This window comes from Aricia agestis, chromosome 2 (genome assembly GCF_905147365.1).
Source record: "Aricia agestis chromosome 2, ilAriAges1.1, whole genome shotgun sequence".
Classification (NCBI taxonomy): Eukaryota; Metazoa; Arthropoda; class Insecta; order Lepidoptera; family Lycaenidae; genus Aricia; species Aricia agestis.
This window is the reverse complement of record NC_056407.1, coordinates 5,917,935-5,936,063: the sequence shown is the minus strand read 5'-3', so window position 1 is coordinate 5,936,063 and position 18,129 is coordinate 5,917,935. Positions and strand designations below refer to the sequence as shown.

At 35.5% G+C, this 18,129-nt stretch overlaps 1 protein-coding gene across 1 annotated transcript; it reads left to right on the top strand.

Annotated features, from left to right (window-relative positions):
• Positions 1-5,626: 5,626 nt before the first annotated feature.
• On the top strand, positions 5,627-17,950 carry LOC121736404. The gene is made up of 5 exons (XM_042127577.1): positions 5,627-5,684; positions 8,693-8,898; positions 9,706-9,966; positions 16,904-17,155; positions 17,237-17,950. Exons 1-5 carry the CDS (start codon positions 5,678-5,680, stop codon positions 17,948-17,950), a joined length of 1,440 nt encoding a protein of 479 aa, XP_041983511.1. The 5' UTR covers positions 5,627-5,677.
• Positions 17,951-18,129: the final 179 nt, after the last annotated feature.

The following is an 18,129-nucleotide window of genomic DNA, read 5'->3' as shown; positions in this document are numbered from 1 at the left end:
CGAATCTTTCAACACTAAAATTATCCCAATCCGTTCAGCCGTTTTCGAGTTTTAGCGTTACTAACACAATTGAAAATCCATTTTTATATAATATATAGATAAATCACTTAAACCGCGGGTAACACCGAGGGGCACAGCTAGTTATTTAATAATTTTGGAATCAAGCTGCGCCGCCAGATCTCAGTGTACGCTCATTAAAGCCAGTCCAGTAAGTCTTTCATCGCCCATTTTACTTCTTAAATAAGCTTTTAACCTCTTTAAGATAGAGAAAGTCCCCCAGGACCCCCCCCCCCTTTCATATACCCCCGTGGTCGTAGAAATAAAAATAAAACATCCACGGATAATATTAAACACAGTTAATGTCTGAAGACATTAAGACATTAATTAACTAAATTAAGACATTAAAAATAATGAGTACCTATGTAAGTACTGAGTTTAAATAATTAAAATATTTTTAAGGAACTGGTAGTTTGCTCAAAAAACTTACTTTACAAGAAAGTATTGAAACAGTGAAATCATACTCTAAGTGACATCTTGTGACGGGTAGCGCATAACTAAAAATAGCTTTTCCTGAGTACTATACTATACGATTATAGCTTTTACTTATAATTTTATTAGAAAACCAGATCATATTGAATTCACATGTTTATCCTATAGAATTTTTTGAAATTAAAATAAATGTTCAGGTACAAAATGTACATTGTACCGCCATCTGTGGGACACAAAATAAAATTAAATTCGAAATAGTTCTCCAACTTAAATGTAGATAGCGGTATAAAACTCTGAAGTCAAGTCTCAGTTCTTAAAATTAATTCATTTTCAAACTTAAATAAAAAAAAATACGAGAAACTGGTTGAAGGATAGCTAAAGGGAAGGCAAGGCAAGGCACGGTGAGTTGAAAATGATCATGAATGGCCTCGTGTTGTATATCAATTCCAAAGTCAAAGTCATGGACTTGACTTTGACTTGCCCAAATAGGTTTTTCCTTGCGTAAATTATTAATAGGCTAGAATTAGATATATCTATCTATATATATAAAACTCAAAGGTGTCTCACTGACTGATTGACATAGTTATCAATCAACGCACAGCGCAAACCACTGGACGGATCGGGCTGAAATTTGGCATGCAGGTAGATGTTATGATGTAGGCATCCGCTAAGAAAGGATTTTGATGAATTCCAACCCCAAGGGGTTCAAATAGGGGATGAAAGTTTGTATATAATAATACTTCTTAACGCGAGCGAAGCCACGAGCAAAAGCTTGTCTTTCATAAGCATTAACGTGCAAAATAATTATTGTTTGTCGAGATGACCGATTACACGCCATACTCATACCAGAAACAAGTAAGTATGTACTATCAAAGAATTTGATTTATAGATTGATGGACTTACACAATTTGGTCGGACGAAGTCAAGCCCACTGCCCAGCTGACAGATTTGACTAACATTGACTCGACATACCCCGGCCAAATCACGTGCTCCCGTTCACCATCTGACTTTAGCGTGCCGCGTGCTGTGCCCGTTGGATGGTATTTTGGTGAGGTCTCGAGAAGAACCAAAGATTAATGCACTTATGTAACCATATTTTATTGAATTTGAATACAGAGTTTTTTTTTAATGAAATAAGGGGGCAAACGAGCAAACGGGTCACCCGATCGAAAGCAACTTCCGTCGCCCATGGACACTCGCAGCATCAGAAGGGCTGCAAGTGCGTTGCCGGCCTTTTAAGAGGGAATAGGGTAATAGGGGAGGGTAGGGAAGGGAAGGGAAGGGAATAGTTGAGGGTGGGGAAGGGAATAGGGTAGGGGTTAGGGGATTGGGCCTCCGGTAAACTCACTCACTCGGCGAAACACAGCGCAAGCGCTGTTTCACGCCGGTTTTCTGTGAGAACGTGGTATTTATCCGGTTGAGCCGGCCCATTCGTGCCGAAGCATGGTTCTCCCACGTATGTAAGTGTACTTAATAAGATTAGTTAGTACTTAACTACTAAGGTTTAGTTAGTACTTAACTACAGTGCAAAATGTCAAATCTTTGGTTAAAGTTAAATATGGCGTCCAGGAACACTATATTTAACCTCCGCTCATGTACGTATATCTGAAAATTGACTATGTTTTACAGTGTTATATTTTCCTGTCGATTTTTACGGATAATTCAATTTTTATACCCTCAATCCCGTTACCTGTAGCTTCAATAAAAAAAATAAACGCAACAGACTTCTTCATCATTATTACTAAGAGTGAAGAAAGCATCCGTAGCCTTGTGGGTAGGTCTCCCCTAACTCGAAAAGGTGGTTCGATCCTAATTCGTAACGATCTTCAAAATTTACCACGGCTATTCTCCGGTTTGGCATTATTTGCCTAATTACCGTAACCATTTTTTTTTCTTCGCTAATTTCACTTAAACTCATTAAAATATTAAAGTAATGAAAGATACGAATACAATAATAAATTTGGCGTGGTACAGTTAATTATAGTTTTTTAGATAATAAGACTTAAAATTTTATGGGTACGGTAATTAGACAAATGTAATATTTTATGTAACGGTAATTAGAAAGCATTATAATTCTATCTAAAACTTCAAAGAAAAACACTGATTAATAAGTTGCACATGTATAATTGTCACAAAAGGGGTAGAATTAACGATGTCATACAACCGTCGAATACAACCATAACCTGCCAAACAAAAATAGACACTTTCAAATAAAATCTGAAAAATGAGAAAATAACTACAAAAATTGTTTTAATCGGTAGATATTTAGTAAGATCCAGGAAAATAATTATATTCTAAATCTCTTTGGACAGAATAGCTCAAATTATTTATTTTGAATGGTAAGGCATTGAAACTATTAATGAAACTTAATCTCTATCTAACATGCACCTCTATCCAATGCCTTATCAAACCATCAAAACTGTCAGTTAATACCCTTAGAATGCTGTTATGACTACTTCTGACACGCTGCATCAATGACGCCACTCGTTTCCTTAGTATGGCGTTACAGCCATCAGTGCGCATTTCGGCAAACATACCTGAGGCACTACAGTACCTCGGTAGTCCTAACAGCATTCTAAAGATATTATTGTACTGAACACGAAGAGCATTTATCGCACGCTGGGTGTAGCTCGCCCATAGATTGCATGTGTAAAAGGACTGACAGTAAGATTTAAATAAAGTCACTTTCACCTCTGTAGAGCATCTTGCAAATCTACGAGCTAACATGTTCTCACGTACGGCCAACGCCCTTCGCTCCCTCTCAATGTCTACTTCGTCAGCAAGCGTATCAGTTACTCAATGACCCAGGTTTTTTAATTTATTGACTCTAGCAAGACATTTAAATGTATTGTGCTAACTTTGTGTTCACGGGGTTGAAAAACAAGAAGTTCACTTTTCTTAGGGTTATACCTGATTCCTTGAGCCTCGGCATTCGCTTGACACTTGCCTAGCAATTTTCTGAGGCCACTGATCGAGGGACTGAGCAACACCATGCCATCAGCATAACTAATGTTGTTCAGCATTACTCCGCCAATGGAACAACCGACATTAGTGCTGCTCAGCTCCTCGATCAGCTTATTTACGTAAAGGTTGAACAGACCAGTAAAGGTTGAGTAATTAGGAACATATGGTAATTAGTATACGGTAATTATAAAAAGTTTTATTTTCTTGAAAATTTTTAAAAACAGACACAGTTTGCAAAAACTTGCTTAGGGCAAAGTACGTAGGCTAAATTACTTTCTAGATTGACATGATGAACATACAATATTATTTAAAAATCAAGTAGCAAAATAAGATTACGGTAATTAGAAAAGTTCGTTACAAAAGCTACGGTAAGTAGATACTCTCGTGCTTCATCGGCGGCACACTAACATTAACGACGTCGGACCGCTGATGGGCCGTGGAACACGCTAAGGAGAAGTGACCCGTGCACTTGTAATGTGCCAAATCCTGTTATTTTTGAGTGGGCACCCGAAAACAGCATGCGTTACGGTAATTAGAACTTTTGATAGGACAAGCGATTATTTCATGATAACTATTTATAGGCTGGGCCTATTGAGTCAATATTTTCCAATGCGATAACCAATGTTTATGAGCATTTAAAACGATGAATAGATCATGGTTAATATGTATGTTATAAAAATTACAAGCAAGTTTCGAGATCAAGTTGGTGCAATGGTAGGTGCAATGTTTTCACGCTAGTTACTTAGCTAGAGGCAGCATAAGCATCGACGGTAAACAAAAAGTTTTGTTCGATATTTGAAAATGCCTTTGTCAATATTCGGATATGACGCGTGCAACATGTGGGGTTTGGTCGCATTCGCATTCCGCCCTCTGGTCCAACGCTTGCGTAATATTTCCCTATTAATATTTAAAAAATAAAAATAATAATTTTCATGTGGATAGCTTATACAATTACAAGCCATCCACAACGGATGCAAGGGATTATATTTTTATAATTATGAGGATTAATGTATATATCTATTAATACTTCCTGTCAAAATAATTATGCCTGCTATTAAAATACTTAAGTACTTATTCAAACAGATTTTCTTCTACGTAAACAATACCAATACTGCTCGTCTTTGGGCTCGGTAAACTGATTAACAAATTAATGACAAACAGATAGAAGATATAGTGATAAACATAATAAGTGTTTTTCCCGTAAAATCGAAATGATTTTATCGATCCTCAGATAAAATACTTCCGGAATTATGTTTGTCCACACAAATTAGAAACCATTTTGTAAAGTCTATAAATCTAATAGATTAGTTTACCTACTAGCTTGATTAGGTAGGGCCTTTTTACTCATAATTATTATGTCGATGCCAGGGCGAAGACATATAAGTGCTCACCTCTGCATCTCTTGTCTTCTGTTCTGGTAAAATAGCTATAGAGAACCTTTCACAGAATCTTATGTTATAGGAGCTTATCCAATCTATGCCTACTTTATACGAGGTCTTATAGTTACCTACTTATGCAATTTAACCGACTTCCAGAAAGGAGGAGGTTATATGTTCGTCTGTATAGTATTTTTTTTTTTTGTATATTCAACCATAACTTCGCCGTTTGTAGACCGATTTTCATGATTCTTTTGTTGTTGTACAGGGTTAAATTCGAATTTGGTACCATGTTAACAATTATTATTTTTAACAAAAAATTAAAACCGACTTCTAAGGTAAAAACAATAATAGCATCCTTATAATATGAACTCGAAAGTATTAAATAATTTTTCCTATCTAATAACGCCTTTTTTCGAATTCGGCTAAACCTCAACTATTTCTGTACTCAATCTTCATCATTTTGAAGTTGGTACCAGATAGGCACTGAACAGAACTCCTGAACCTTTAAAGATTTTCATACATTTTAGGTCATCTTAAGAATAGTGTTTTTTCATTGGAAGTCCGGTTCAATTTTTTGTTATAAAATAATATTAATTAAAAGCAGATTTTATAGTCTATCCTATCGTATAAACTATAATCCAATAAGTCCAGGGATTAAGAGGAAATTCATTGAACAATGTTCGACGTAATTGTAGATAGAATTATAATTATCGAAACACTATCGGCAGCTTATCAGATCATTTTTTATATAATAAATATGCTCCTGTTTTCGCAATATCAGTGTCGAACGTTCACCTGTATTAACCTAGAGTCTAGACCTAATTGGAATATCTTGATATAAGATTATGTTTGGTGAGTACCGTTTTTAACCGACTTCCAAGAAGGAGAAAATTCTATGTTCGGCTGTGGATTTTATTTATGTATGTTCATCGATAACTCCGCCGTTTGTGAACCGATTTTCAATTTTGTTTCGTTGTATAGGGTATGATTGTGGATTGGTACCATGTTCATAAAAGTGGTGATCTGATGATGGGATCCAGGAGTAATCGAGGGAACTGCTCAAAATTTAAATATAAATATATGATGATTTTGGATTGATATGAAGTATTTCGGGCATTTGTTACCAAAGAGTAAGATTTTGCGCCAAGATATACCATGGTTCGAATGTGGTGAACAGAACTCCGACCTCCGTAAAGATACATGTTTGGGGGTTTCGGTGTTGTTTTAAGAACTGAAAGCATATGCTACTAAGCATATTAGATTATTCGTCATCATCATTACTACCCTAACATTACGCATCATCGTAGTTTGATCATATTATTAGTACTTTTCATAGTATTTTAGGTCGAGACAGATGCTACAGGATACTGATCAAAGGATCAGTAGCCTATTAGTCTATACTGTCGTTTGATGATAATTTTGTGAAAATCCTTTGTAGAATACCTATTCTACATACCTACAGAACTCCTCGATTGGGTATAATATTATAATTATACACGTATAGCGATAACGACCTCGTTTAAAGTAGTTTAGCTCATCAATCCCCAAGTGGCACCCGGCTGCCACATAACAATTGAAAATCTATCGTGTCTGCCATTCTCACGATCGAGGTATTACACAATAGATATGTATGTTGACTTGATATTATACAGTTTTCATGCAAATTTGTATCATAGATCCCAAGTCACTGAGCAGAACTCGGTGTGTTTATAGATACTTTGAAAATTTCATGAACTCGAGGCATTTACCTTAACAGGTAAATGTCTCCTTGAGCAGACCAACCAACCAGATGCACCTTCGTAGTAAACTCATTAAGTTAATGAGATTACTACGAAGGTGCATCCCAGATCCTAAATTACTGATCAGAGCTCCCGAGTCTTTGAAGGAAATTGCTTAAATAGCTGCAAGCATATTATTCTATCACTTTCTGATTTGACGAGTTTATAAACTAAGTTGTATTTTGGTTCCGGGTATTGCATTCAAAAGATCCACGTAATGTGCAATTTTATTGAAACCCGCATGAGTACTAAGTAGTTATGAGTTATGTTTACATATTATTATTATCATTTAAAAAGAGAAAAATTATTATTTTTAAACAAAAAAATTGTAAACCGACTTCCAACTCACAAAAAAGTGTTAAATAATTGTTATTATTGAAATTGTAGCTTTTTCAGAACTCTCGTAATAATTCAACGTTTTCTCTACTCAATCTTCACACTATTGAAGTCGGTGCCAGCCCGAAAAATTGCTACTTAAAATTCTTTGATATAGAATATATTATTTTACTCATATTTAAATTGGATTGTTCTATTTGTAGGACAATGTTACTCAAATTATAAAACTATTAACCTTTCAATGTACAAAAACTTACTTGCAGACTTGTAGTCGCTGCTAATGCTGAGCTGGGTCCAGTTTTGACGTCACACAATTTAATATTATTGTATTTTTTGTGTTCTTTCTTTGTGTATTTTTGTAGTAATGTTATATTGTGTTGTGTGATTGTCAAAATAAACTTATATTCTTATTCTTAAAAACCGGTTCCGTAGTCAACCAAGTTTTGTTGTTTACAGAACCCTAAAACAGAAACCTAACGAGCTGATTTTGAGTATATTGATAGGTTTATAGTTATATCATTTAAGAGTAACATTGTCCTACAAATAGAAGAATCAAAATTTTAGGACCATCAAATCAAAATATGAAATCCTTTCTATCTCTGTTAGCTACCACTTTTAAGATTTTTCGCAGATAAAAATGTTGTTCGTCCTTTCCAAATGAAGCTACTCAGAAAAGCTACTAGCGACTCATAAAAAAAAATTGTTCTAGGGAACCCTGACTATAAAGTTATTTCATGTTGAACCCAGTCTACTTACGATAACATTATAATGTGAGACGACGGACGAGGTTTCAAAACTATTTGTTAATTTTCAGCCCTCGTCAAATTGCAGAACCTGCTAATACCTTTGTAAAAAATATGGTTTGCTGCGATGACGATGAATGAAGCCGCTTAATCATTGCTTTACCATTGTCATGCCACGAGACAGATACTTTCCTAAGTAAAACTCGCTGATATGTTCATAAGATTTTTGCAACATTGGAATTTGAACCATTCTAATGTTCCAAAGACTTTTTTATATAGATCGCAATTTCACTCTTATTGCTTTTAATATTAGAGTGGTTCAAATTCCAATGTCCCAAAAAGATTTCTTTCTCCATACTCGTAGCACTAACCTTCTTCTCACTTCTGACCATAAGTGTTCTCATGCCACTGTTATAGTATTTTTGTTGTCGACATAAATCTAAAATTATCAACGAAAATGATTAGCTATGTCGTCAGGAGTCTACAAAGGCTACCTTAGCGTAAAATATAATTATATATTATTATTTTATAGCATTTGAATCCTTCCTGTAAGTAATAAAATTTATTGTTCTTTCACCTTCAATATCGATTGCATTTTATCTGGTAAATTACCGTTTTCTTATTTGTTATTTACACTTATGACGAATTTTGATAATCCCATAATCCTTTAATACATTGCTTTTTGTGTAAAAAGGATTACGTGTAAATTATTTTGTACTTGTCATGGCTCTTATCAACTTGAATATTCTAGTCATATTTTGATTATTTTATTGATAGTTTGCATTATAAAAACAGAATTAAGCAACTGAAATGTTATCCCTTCAGTTTTAAAATTCTGTATTAATTTCCCCATCTAATTATACGGGAATAAGTTTACGCAGACGAAGCCATTGGAAAAAGCTAGTTAAATACTATAAGTTTCAGATGAATCATATTTTGTCGATTTGAGTAATCTAATATGTTGAGTTAGGGTTGAGTTAGTTATTATAATTTCTTTATTCAGGACAACTATTTCTGCTGGGGCTCCTCGCTCTGGCGCAGGCTCGTCCTCAAGATGAGCAACTCGCAGCAGCCAAGTGTCCTCCGGGGGAGTCCAACTACCTGATTCCCAACGAGAGGGACTGTTCCAAGTTCTACGTCTGTGGTATGGGCCGCAGTCTGAGGGAGGGAGTGTGCGAACCCGGCTTGGAGTTCTCCATTGAATTGCAAGTAAGTAAAATAAAGCTCATACCTTCTAATAGATTATTTTTTCCATTCTTAAATTTGCTGATTTCGGTACAAAACTAACGTAGATTTATGAATCTAAAAACGAGTCACTGTAGGTATATAATATATACTCATAGTAGTGGCGCCTATAAAAATAACCATGATGATTTTTCAACTGTTGTATTTGCTATTCATTTTCGTCAACGGATAAAGTATTTGTTAAGGAGACCAAAAGGTAGATGATACTATGCATGGGCGTACCGAGGGGCCCCTGGATCATGTTGACGTCGCTACTAAGTATATTATCTAGTACTTTCATGTATTAAAATTAAAAATAATAAAACGAAATTTTGTCATTTGTTTGCAATTCAATATTTTTATAACTAAAAATTATTAATTTTTTATTCTTTATAAGCACCTAGCTTTAAAAAAATCTGATTTGCCCCCCCCCTGGCTCAGAATCTGCGTAATTTGCCCCCCCCTCCCCCCTGGCCTTGAACCTGGGTAATTTGCCCGCCCCTGGCCCAGAACCTGGGTACGCCCATGATACTATGTAGATATGTAATACGTATGTTACATAATTCAAACAAAAGCACCAAGTATAACCATTAATAATGACAGTTTAAAAAACTAAGAATACACGCTTTTTTTATTTACTTTCTCATAAATTTTAGCAAATTATTGCATTGTCATTGGCTTTTGATACGTATGCAAAGTTTCGAACTAATTAAACTACTTGAGATAGGTAAAAAACGTGCTCAAAGATTCCGTTACACACATACAGCCCAAGCTAAAAAAACCGTGTTACAGCGTTGCGCCGACCCCCTCATCGCGAAGTGCAATTGCAACACGGACCCTGAACCCACCACGCCCGCACCAGCACCAACACCAGCCCCAATCCCGGAAGAGGACAGGGAGATCATTTACCTACCCAACGGCTGCCCAGAAGACATGCACATCCCGAAGCTGCTGCCTCATGAGGAACGATGCGAATACTTCTACCACTGCGACAAGGGGGAGAAGGTGCTGAAGGAGTGCGCGGAAGGGACCTACTTCGTATATGAGAAACAGGTAAATTACAATAATAATATAGGTCTACCAGAATCTGATGGCATAAAGTGAGAAAATAAATTGACTCTAGCAATACCGGGGTAATTGGAATAAAACATTTTGATCCTTTTTTTTTCTTATAGCGGCTGATTCTGTGTGTGAAACATGCAAATATAAAAATGTATTAAAATTTTATACGTATAAACGTATAAAAATTTTATACGTGGGAGAGCCATGCTTCGGCACGAATGGGCCGGCTCAACCGGATAAATACCACGTTCTCACAGAAAACCGGCGTGAAACAGCGCTTGCGCTGTGTTTCGCCGAGTGAGTGAGTTTACCGGAGGCCCAATCCCCTAACCCCTACCCTATTCCCTTCCCTACCCTCAACTATTCCCTTCCCTTCCCTACCCTCCCCTATTACCCTATTCCCTCTTAAAAGGCCGGCAACGCACTTGCAGCTCTTCTGATGCTGCGAGTGTCCATGGGCGACGGAAGTTGCTTTCCATCAGGTGACCCGTTTGCTCGTTTGCCCCCTTATTTCATTAAAAAAAAAAAAAATATATATATATATATATATATCGCACCTACGGTGCAATAATGTCACTTATGCAATTTTTTTCAAAACTTAACTGATTATGAGAAAATACTCCAAATCCACCGCTTTACTTGGTGCGTTATTGTCATTTGTGTAGTACGCAAACTGTCCACGTGAGGGCATTAGTGTCATTACGGTTTTGGCGCGAATCTGGACGGCACTGGGAGAAACAACGTTTCATCGTTCAGTTGCGCGCGGCCCCCCGCACGAGTAGTTGTCTTCTGGAGCTACAACGTTACTAAGGTAATTGTGACAATTATTTTTTATGTTTTTGGAGCAATAACGACACTTGTGTAGTGAGGTAGTGAAGTAATGACGTTGTTTCCCCAATATTTGTGTTTCATGGTGTAAAGTTTAACGTTATATTTACACTTGTGACGATATTGCTCCAGTATAGTAGGATTATTGTTTTTGATATAAAAAAATCAGTCAATAATTTATCGTTATCATATTTTTTTATTGAGCACCTATTTATTATCATTATTTTGTATTTTTTTTTAGAATGAACCAACGCGGCAAACACCTAGTGCTACTTGCACTTTCTGATGGCAACAAAAACTCGATTGAAGTTCAAAATTTAGCCAATTTTACAATGTTACCTTATTCAGAAACAGAAAATGCATTGTCTATTACAAATTCCGAATGTCCAGTATCACCATCCAACCTAGAAGACCCAACAATCTCTACTACTCCAGAGCAGCATGACACTACCTTCGAGAACCACGGTAACTCTCCATCTATTTTATTTGCGACTAATAAATCGTATGAACAAGAGGGTATCGACTTTCAAACAGGCGATTTCTCCGGCACTGATTCAGGAGATGAATACAGGCCTGGCCCTCGTTCAAGATCGTCTTCATCCAGTAGCTTCAGTAGCTCCAGTAGCTCTAGTAGCAGTTCCAGTGATTCTCCTGCAGAAAACAATAATTCTAATAATGAGAGTCTAGTTCACGAGTATAACCAACCAGCGGAAACGATAACTAAACCGAGAGGCAAAAAGCGTACGCGTAATCCAACGAACTGGAAAAAAAATGTTGCTAAGCGATTGAAAAACTCTGGAAAAACGTATATCTCAATAAAAACCAAAAAACTAAATCAAAGTAAAACAATAGGACCTACATGTACAACTAAATGTCGGTTGTCCTGTGCTGCTAAATTTACTGAACAAAAAAGGACGGAAATCTTTGAGTCTTACTGGAAGTTGGAGAGTTTAGAGAGGCAACGGGGTTTTTTAAACACCTGTACAAGACCACTAAAATGTGCTTACCGCCGCATAAAGACTGACAAAAGGTATGACAGAAAAGCAAACAACGCATTTTACTTGCTGAATGAGAATAAAGAAATCCGCGTCTGTAAAACTTTTCTCATTAACACTTTGGGTATCACACAACGGGTTATACGGACTGTTATCGACGGCAGAGCTCAGAATGATGGTTTCATTCCACCTGATCAACGAGGAAAACACGGAAAACAATGTACCTTGGGACCTGAAGTTATACAAGCAGTAAAGGATCATATCGAATCAATTCCAAGGATTGAGAGTCACTATCTCAGGGCTAGTACTAGCAGACAATTTATTGATGGGGGTTTGACAGTGGCAGAACTACATAGAAATTATTCAGAAAGTCAGAAACAACAGAACAAGCCTATTGTGAACTACGACGCTTACTCACGAATTTTCAACCAAGATTTTAACATTGGATTTTTTAAACCTAAAAAAGATCGGTGCGATGAGTGTGAAGCATACGAAAATGCCTCTGAAGAAGAAAAAAATAAATTACGTGATAGTTTCAAACTGCATCAAGAAGAAAAAAGCTTAAGTAGACTTGAGAAAGAAAGGGATATGAAAAGATGTCATGAACCTAATAACAACACAATTGTTTTCACCTATGACTTACAAGCGGTGTTACCATGCCCTGTTGGCAAATCAAGCTCTTTTTACTACAAATCAAGACTGAATTGTTATAATTTAACTATATCTAATGCAAACAAGCAAGAAACCACCTGTTATTTTTGGCACGAAGGGTTGGCCAATAGAGGAGCCATTGAAATAGGGTCGTGTGTGTATAAATACTTAGAACAGATTGCATTCGAAAAACCAGGCTGCGATGTCATTATTTACTCTGACAATTGCTGTGGTCAGCAAAAAAATAGATTTGTTTTTGCTATGTACTACTATGCAGTGACTCGCTTAAATATTAACTCCATTCAACACAACTTTTTGATTCGAGGCCACACGCAGAACGAAGGTGATGCAGCTCACTCTGTAATAGAAAAATCTGTGACTAGAGCCAAAAATGCTGGATGTATTTATGTACCCGATCAATACATTTCCCTTATCCGTGGGGCCAAAAAAACTGGCAAACCGTTTGTAGTAAACGAAATGAACTTTAACGATTTCTTCGATTTGAAAGCACTTGAAGAGAACATAAACTTTAATATGGCGAAAAATGTCAATGATCGTGTTATCAAGACCGGTGATATCAAAAGTATTAAATTTAGCAAAAATTCTGAAAATTACCATTATCGAACCACATACAAAACGGATAATTGGGAGGAAGCAAAAGCTATTCTTCAACCCAAAAAATTACGCGGCAATAGAGGCAATCGAAAAATAGACGAAATTACATTGAAGCAAGCTTACAACAACAAAATACCAATTTCAGAACGTAAAAAGCGTGATTTATTGCAATTATTGGAAGCTAATCTTGTGCCAAGATACTATGAAAGTTTTTATAATGATTTAATTTAATTTTTGTATTTTACCTTAAGCTTTACCAAGCCTGTGATTCTAAGTTTAAAGTAAACAGTTATTTTTAGTAGGTCTAGGATAAGTGAAGTAATTGGTATGTGATACCTACTGTTGATTCATTTATTAATTATATTTAAATAAGGGTACAATGACTGTGATTCATAGATTAATCAATAGTTAAGTTCTATGGATAATTGCAATTACGAAGATGTTGAACGATTCCCAATTCCAAATTAACCCCCTGGTTAATTTGGAATGGGGACGATTGTTCAAGTTTAGATAGTAAGAAGATAATCTGCCATTAAAAAGTCTGATTAGTATAAAAGTTACTATTTAGAATTCAGAAATTTTGTTACTTTTTTTTGTTATTTGAATAAATATTTTTAGAAATGCATGATGACGTGTTTTATTTGCTTTGACATAATTGACCGATAAATTATTTTCTAGACCCATAACGTCACTTCTGCGAGGGTTGTAATTTTTAGACGTTTATATCTTCATAACAGTAAACAGTGAAATGTTTGCTTTTATGTTAAAGTAAGGTTTAATAGTTTATTTTAGATATTATCAACTTATTTTTTTAGTCGAGTAATACTATACAATTTAATAGGATGTTCAATTTTCAAACGCTTCTCCTGAAAAAATACGTTAGATACATAAGTGACGTTATAGCACCGTAGGTGCGATATAGAGATTGTGATTTTGTATATAAAACTGTGATTACTGATTAGTTATAAGAAACATTTGTTGTAATCTCCATTTTCTGTTATAGTTATTATAGGTCTACCAGGATACCAGATTTGGATGGCAGATTTTCAAAAAATATCCTTGATCATTGGATACATTTATATATATATATATATATATATATATATATATATAAATGTATCCAATGATATATATATATATATATATATATATATATATATATATATATATATATATATATATATATATATATATATATATATCATTGGATACATTTATATATATATATATATATATATATATATATATATAATGTATCCAATGATCAAGGATATTTTTTGAAAATCTGCCATCCAAATCTGGTATCCTGGTAGACCTATAATAACTATAACAGAAAATGGAGATTACAACAAATGTTTCTTATAACTAATCAGTAATCACAGTTTTATATACAAAATCACAATCTCGTCACTGGTGGGTGAAGCATTGTTATTTGTTACCCTTGATAGTTCGAAAACCTGTAGTAAGGGTAAATGATTATAGTTTTAGTAGACATTATTTTTTTAGATCCATGGATAAAAATTAATGAATGCCATCGCATTCCATCATATAACATTATAATTTTCTTTGGGTCTTATGATTTGGATCATATTATGGTCTAGGATGTTATCATCATAACATCCTGGACCATAATATTATGATTATGCAAAGGTAATCGCAAAACTCCATTTAAAAAAGTCAAAATTTGTTTAAAGATATACAAGAACAAGCTGTCCCGGCAAACGTTGTTTTGCAATAAAATTATTTTCCCTGTTTTCCTGCTTTTCTCTTGAAGTTTTTTCTGATTTTTTTTTCTATAGACCTCACAGAGCCCGAGTCCTTTCCATCGAATGCAAAACCGTGGAAATCGGTTCGTGCGTTCTGGAGTTATAGCGTCAGGAAGGAAAACCTGACTTACTTATTTTTATATATTAGACTACATTTAACAAAGAAAAAATTGAAAATTTAACGACGAATACAAAGTTCAAAGAGGCGGCCTTACTGCTGATAACCGTTTCTACCGGAGTTGCGGTTTAGAGTAACACAGACAATAATTGAACAAGTACAACATTGATTTCCAACTTCGTCGTCAATCTGATTAAGCTCTAACGTGTTTGTCTTTTATCAGTAAAGAATTATTTACAGTAGCTAATACTTCTAATTACGCCACTATCACTATAAAAGTTATTTGTATCTGATAATAATAGTGAAGATAGTGTGACTGCCGGCTACAAAATCATAAAGAGTCCGAAAGTAGAGGATTTAAGATGATAAGATTTCAGACCTATGATCGTGATCTGATTTAAATAATATGATAAGCTATTTTTACGGTATTCTCCACATCCTGGATTGTTTTTACCACATTGTTTTTGATAATATTCTTTATCAAAAACAAAGCCTAACTTTAACAAAAAAATGTATTGCAAGTGTATTTAAAAATCTGAAACAAGGAAAAAATTACCAGCTTACCTTTGATATCACCCGAAAGTGATAATAAGCAAATAATCGTTTGATCAAATACGATATTAACAACCTATATTATACACACAGACGGACGGACGGACGGATGGACGGACACTCGGACTCGGACGGATCAAAGTCTTAGTAATAGGGTCCCGTTTTCACCCTTTGGGTACGGAACCCTAAAAAGTGAGGCGACTATCAAGGCACGTTTCTTGCGACCTCAAAAATAAGATAATTATTTTAAAAAATCAGCCAAGTGCGAGTTGGAGTCGCGCACGAAGGGTTCCGTCCCGTTATAGAGCAAAAATACGGCAAAAATTGTGTTATTTGTATGGGAGCCCCTCTTAAATTTTTATTTTCTTTTAATATTATTAAAAATTATTGAAGTAGACATAACATAAAGGCCCTTGTGAAAATATCATGTGCCATTACTAATATAGAGCAAAAAAAGCCGAAAAAATCACGTTTATTTTATGGGAGCCGCCCTTAAATATTAATTTTATTCTGTTTTCAGTATTTGTTGTTTTCGCGGCAACCGAAATACACAATCTGTGAAATTTCAGAAGTCTAGCTATAGCGGTTCTTGAGTTACAGCCTGGATACACACAGATGGACGAACGGACGGACAGACGGACAGACATCGAAGTCTTAGTTATATAGGGTCTCGTTTTTACCCTTTGGGTACGGAACCCTAAAAATGATAGCTATTAACTTTTAAAAGCCTAACTTTAACAAAAAAATGTTTTGCAAGTGTATTTAAAAATCTGAAACAAGGAAAAAATTACCAGCTTACCTATGATACCCCGAAAGTGATAATAAGCAAATAATCGTTTGATCAAATACGATGTTAACAACCTATTACCCAAATGATAACGTTTATCAAAGAAATTATGTGTAAATTTAAGAAATCTGAATAGCAACAATGACTTTGTCGCAGGATCTCTACAATTTTAGATCAACTTGAAAAAGGAAAATATTTCAAAATAAAAGATTTAAAGGTGCTTGAAAACTACATAATCAAATGTAATTAATTGATTGTACTGTCGGCTCTTGGGGGAAAATTGGAATTCATGTTGAACACTAATAAAACCACATAAACCTTTAATATATTAGCTAAGGCATCGTATGCAATTAAATGAACTGTTATCTTAGTATTAGTAATTAGAATTCGTCACAATTATTGTTCACCTAATTGATGATTTGTCTCACGTTTTTTACGTCAGTTATTGGATAAGATTGCTAAGTTTAGCGATCCAGTTAGATAGCGTATAATCGATGCGTGAAAACCCGTGATTACAGTAAAGACGTGTTTCTATCCAAAACTTCTTATGATGTTTAGATGTAGGTACCTACACTATAGAGATTCTTTCAAAAAAAGTAATGTAATATATTTTCAGACATGTGACCATATTTGGAGGGTAGACTGCGTTAGCAATGGTACAACCACCCCACGACCAACAACCGTCATAACAGAAGCTGTTGAGGAAGAGAGCCTTGAAAACACAAACTTGCCCAATGGCTGCCCTAATGATGGAAGCTACCTCCTCCTGCCTCACGAAACTATCTGCAGAAAATTCTATTACTGCGTTCATGGGGAAAAAGTGGAAAGGGAATGTGCACCTGGCACTGTCTTCAATCCAGCAATAATGGTACGTAAAGCGATTAAATAGCAAAGATTATAAAAAAATCGACCTTTATATCCTAGCTAATTTAGAATTCGTGTTTTTCAGAACTGCGATCACGCATTTAATGTCGACTGTGAGGATGTGGTCACAGAATGTATCTGTGAAGATGGCGATGAGGATTGCGATGAAAGCACAACCACTCCCTTGCCTGCACCTGGAGGACAAGCTGAATCAGAAGAAAAAGGATCATCCGAAAAGCAGGAGTCAGATGAAAAAGATGAGTCTGCAGAGAAACAGGAATCCAATGAGAAGCAGGAGTCAGACGAGAAAGCTGAATCTGAAGAAGGCTCCGGTGAAGTGGAAGAAAAGGGCACTACGGCCAAGCCAGAGTCCCCCGAAAATAACAAGTCAGAAGAAGACAATGAATCCGGAGAAGAAAAAACCAGCTGCGAAAATCATGAAAGCGAAGAGAAAGATGAATCCCATGATTGTAACTGCGAAGACAGCGACGAAGACGAGGACTTGAGATGTAAGGAAGACTGCCATGTTCCCTTCTGGGCTCACGAGACCGATTGTGACAAATTCTGGAGGTGCGTCGGTGAAGAAAAAGTTCTAGGCGTGTGCTCAGAAGGTCTACACTTCAACGAAGAAACACAGACCTGTGATTTCATCTGTAATGTCGGATGTAAGAGGAATCACGTGCAATCGACAGCTCTTCGTGAGGGAGTGAAACTTTTCCTGCCCTGGAACCAGGTAGACGATTTGTTCAGGAAGTCCCCTAAGATGGCACTAAAATTTTTAAAGCATAAGGAGCTTTAAACAATTAATATTTGGTTTTTCCAATTTATTAAAAATGTATTGCTCTTTTATTTATAATAAAATACGTTTTAATAACTATATATCAAGCAGTGTTCGTTTTAAATCTCGATAATATTTTTGTTCAACTGTGTCAGAAATATTTTTACTTGTTATAATATGTACTATGTAGTGTGAAGTCA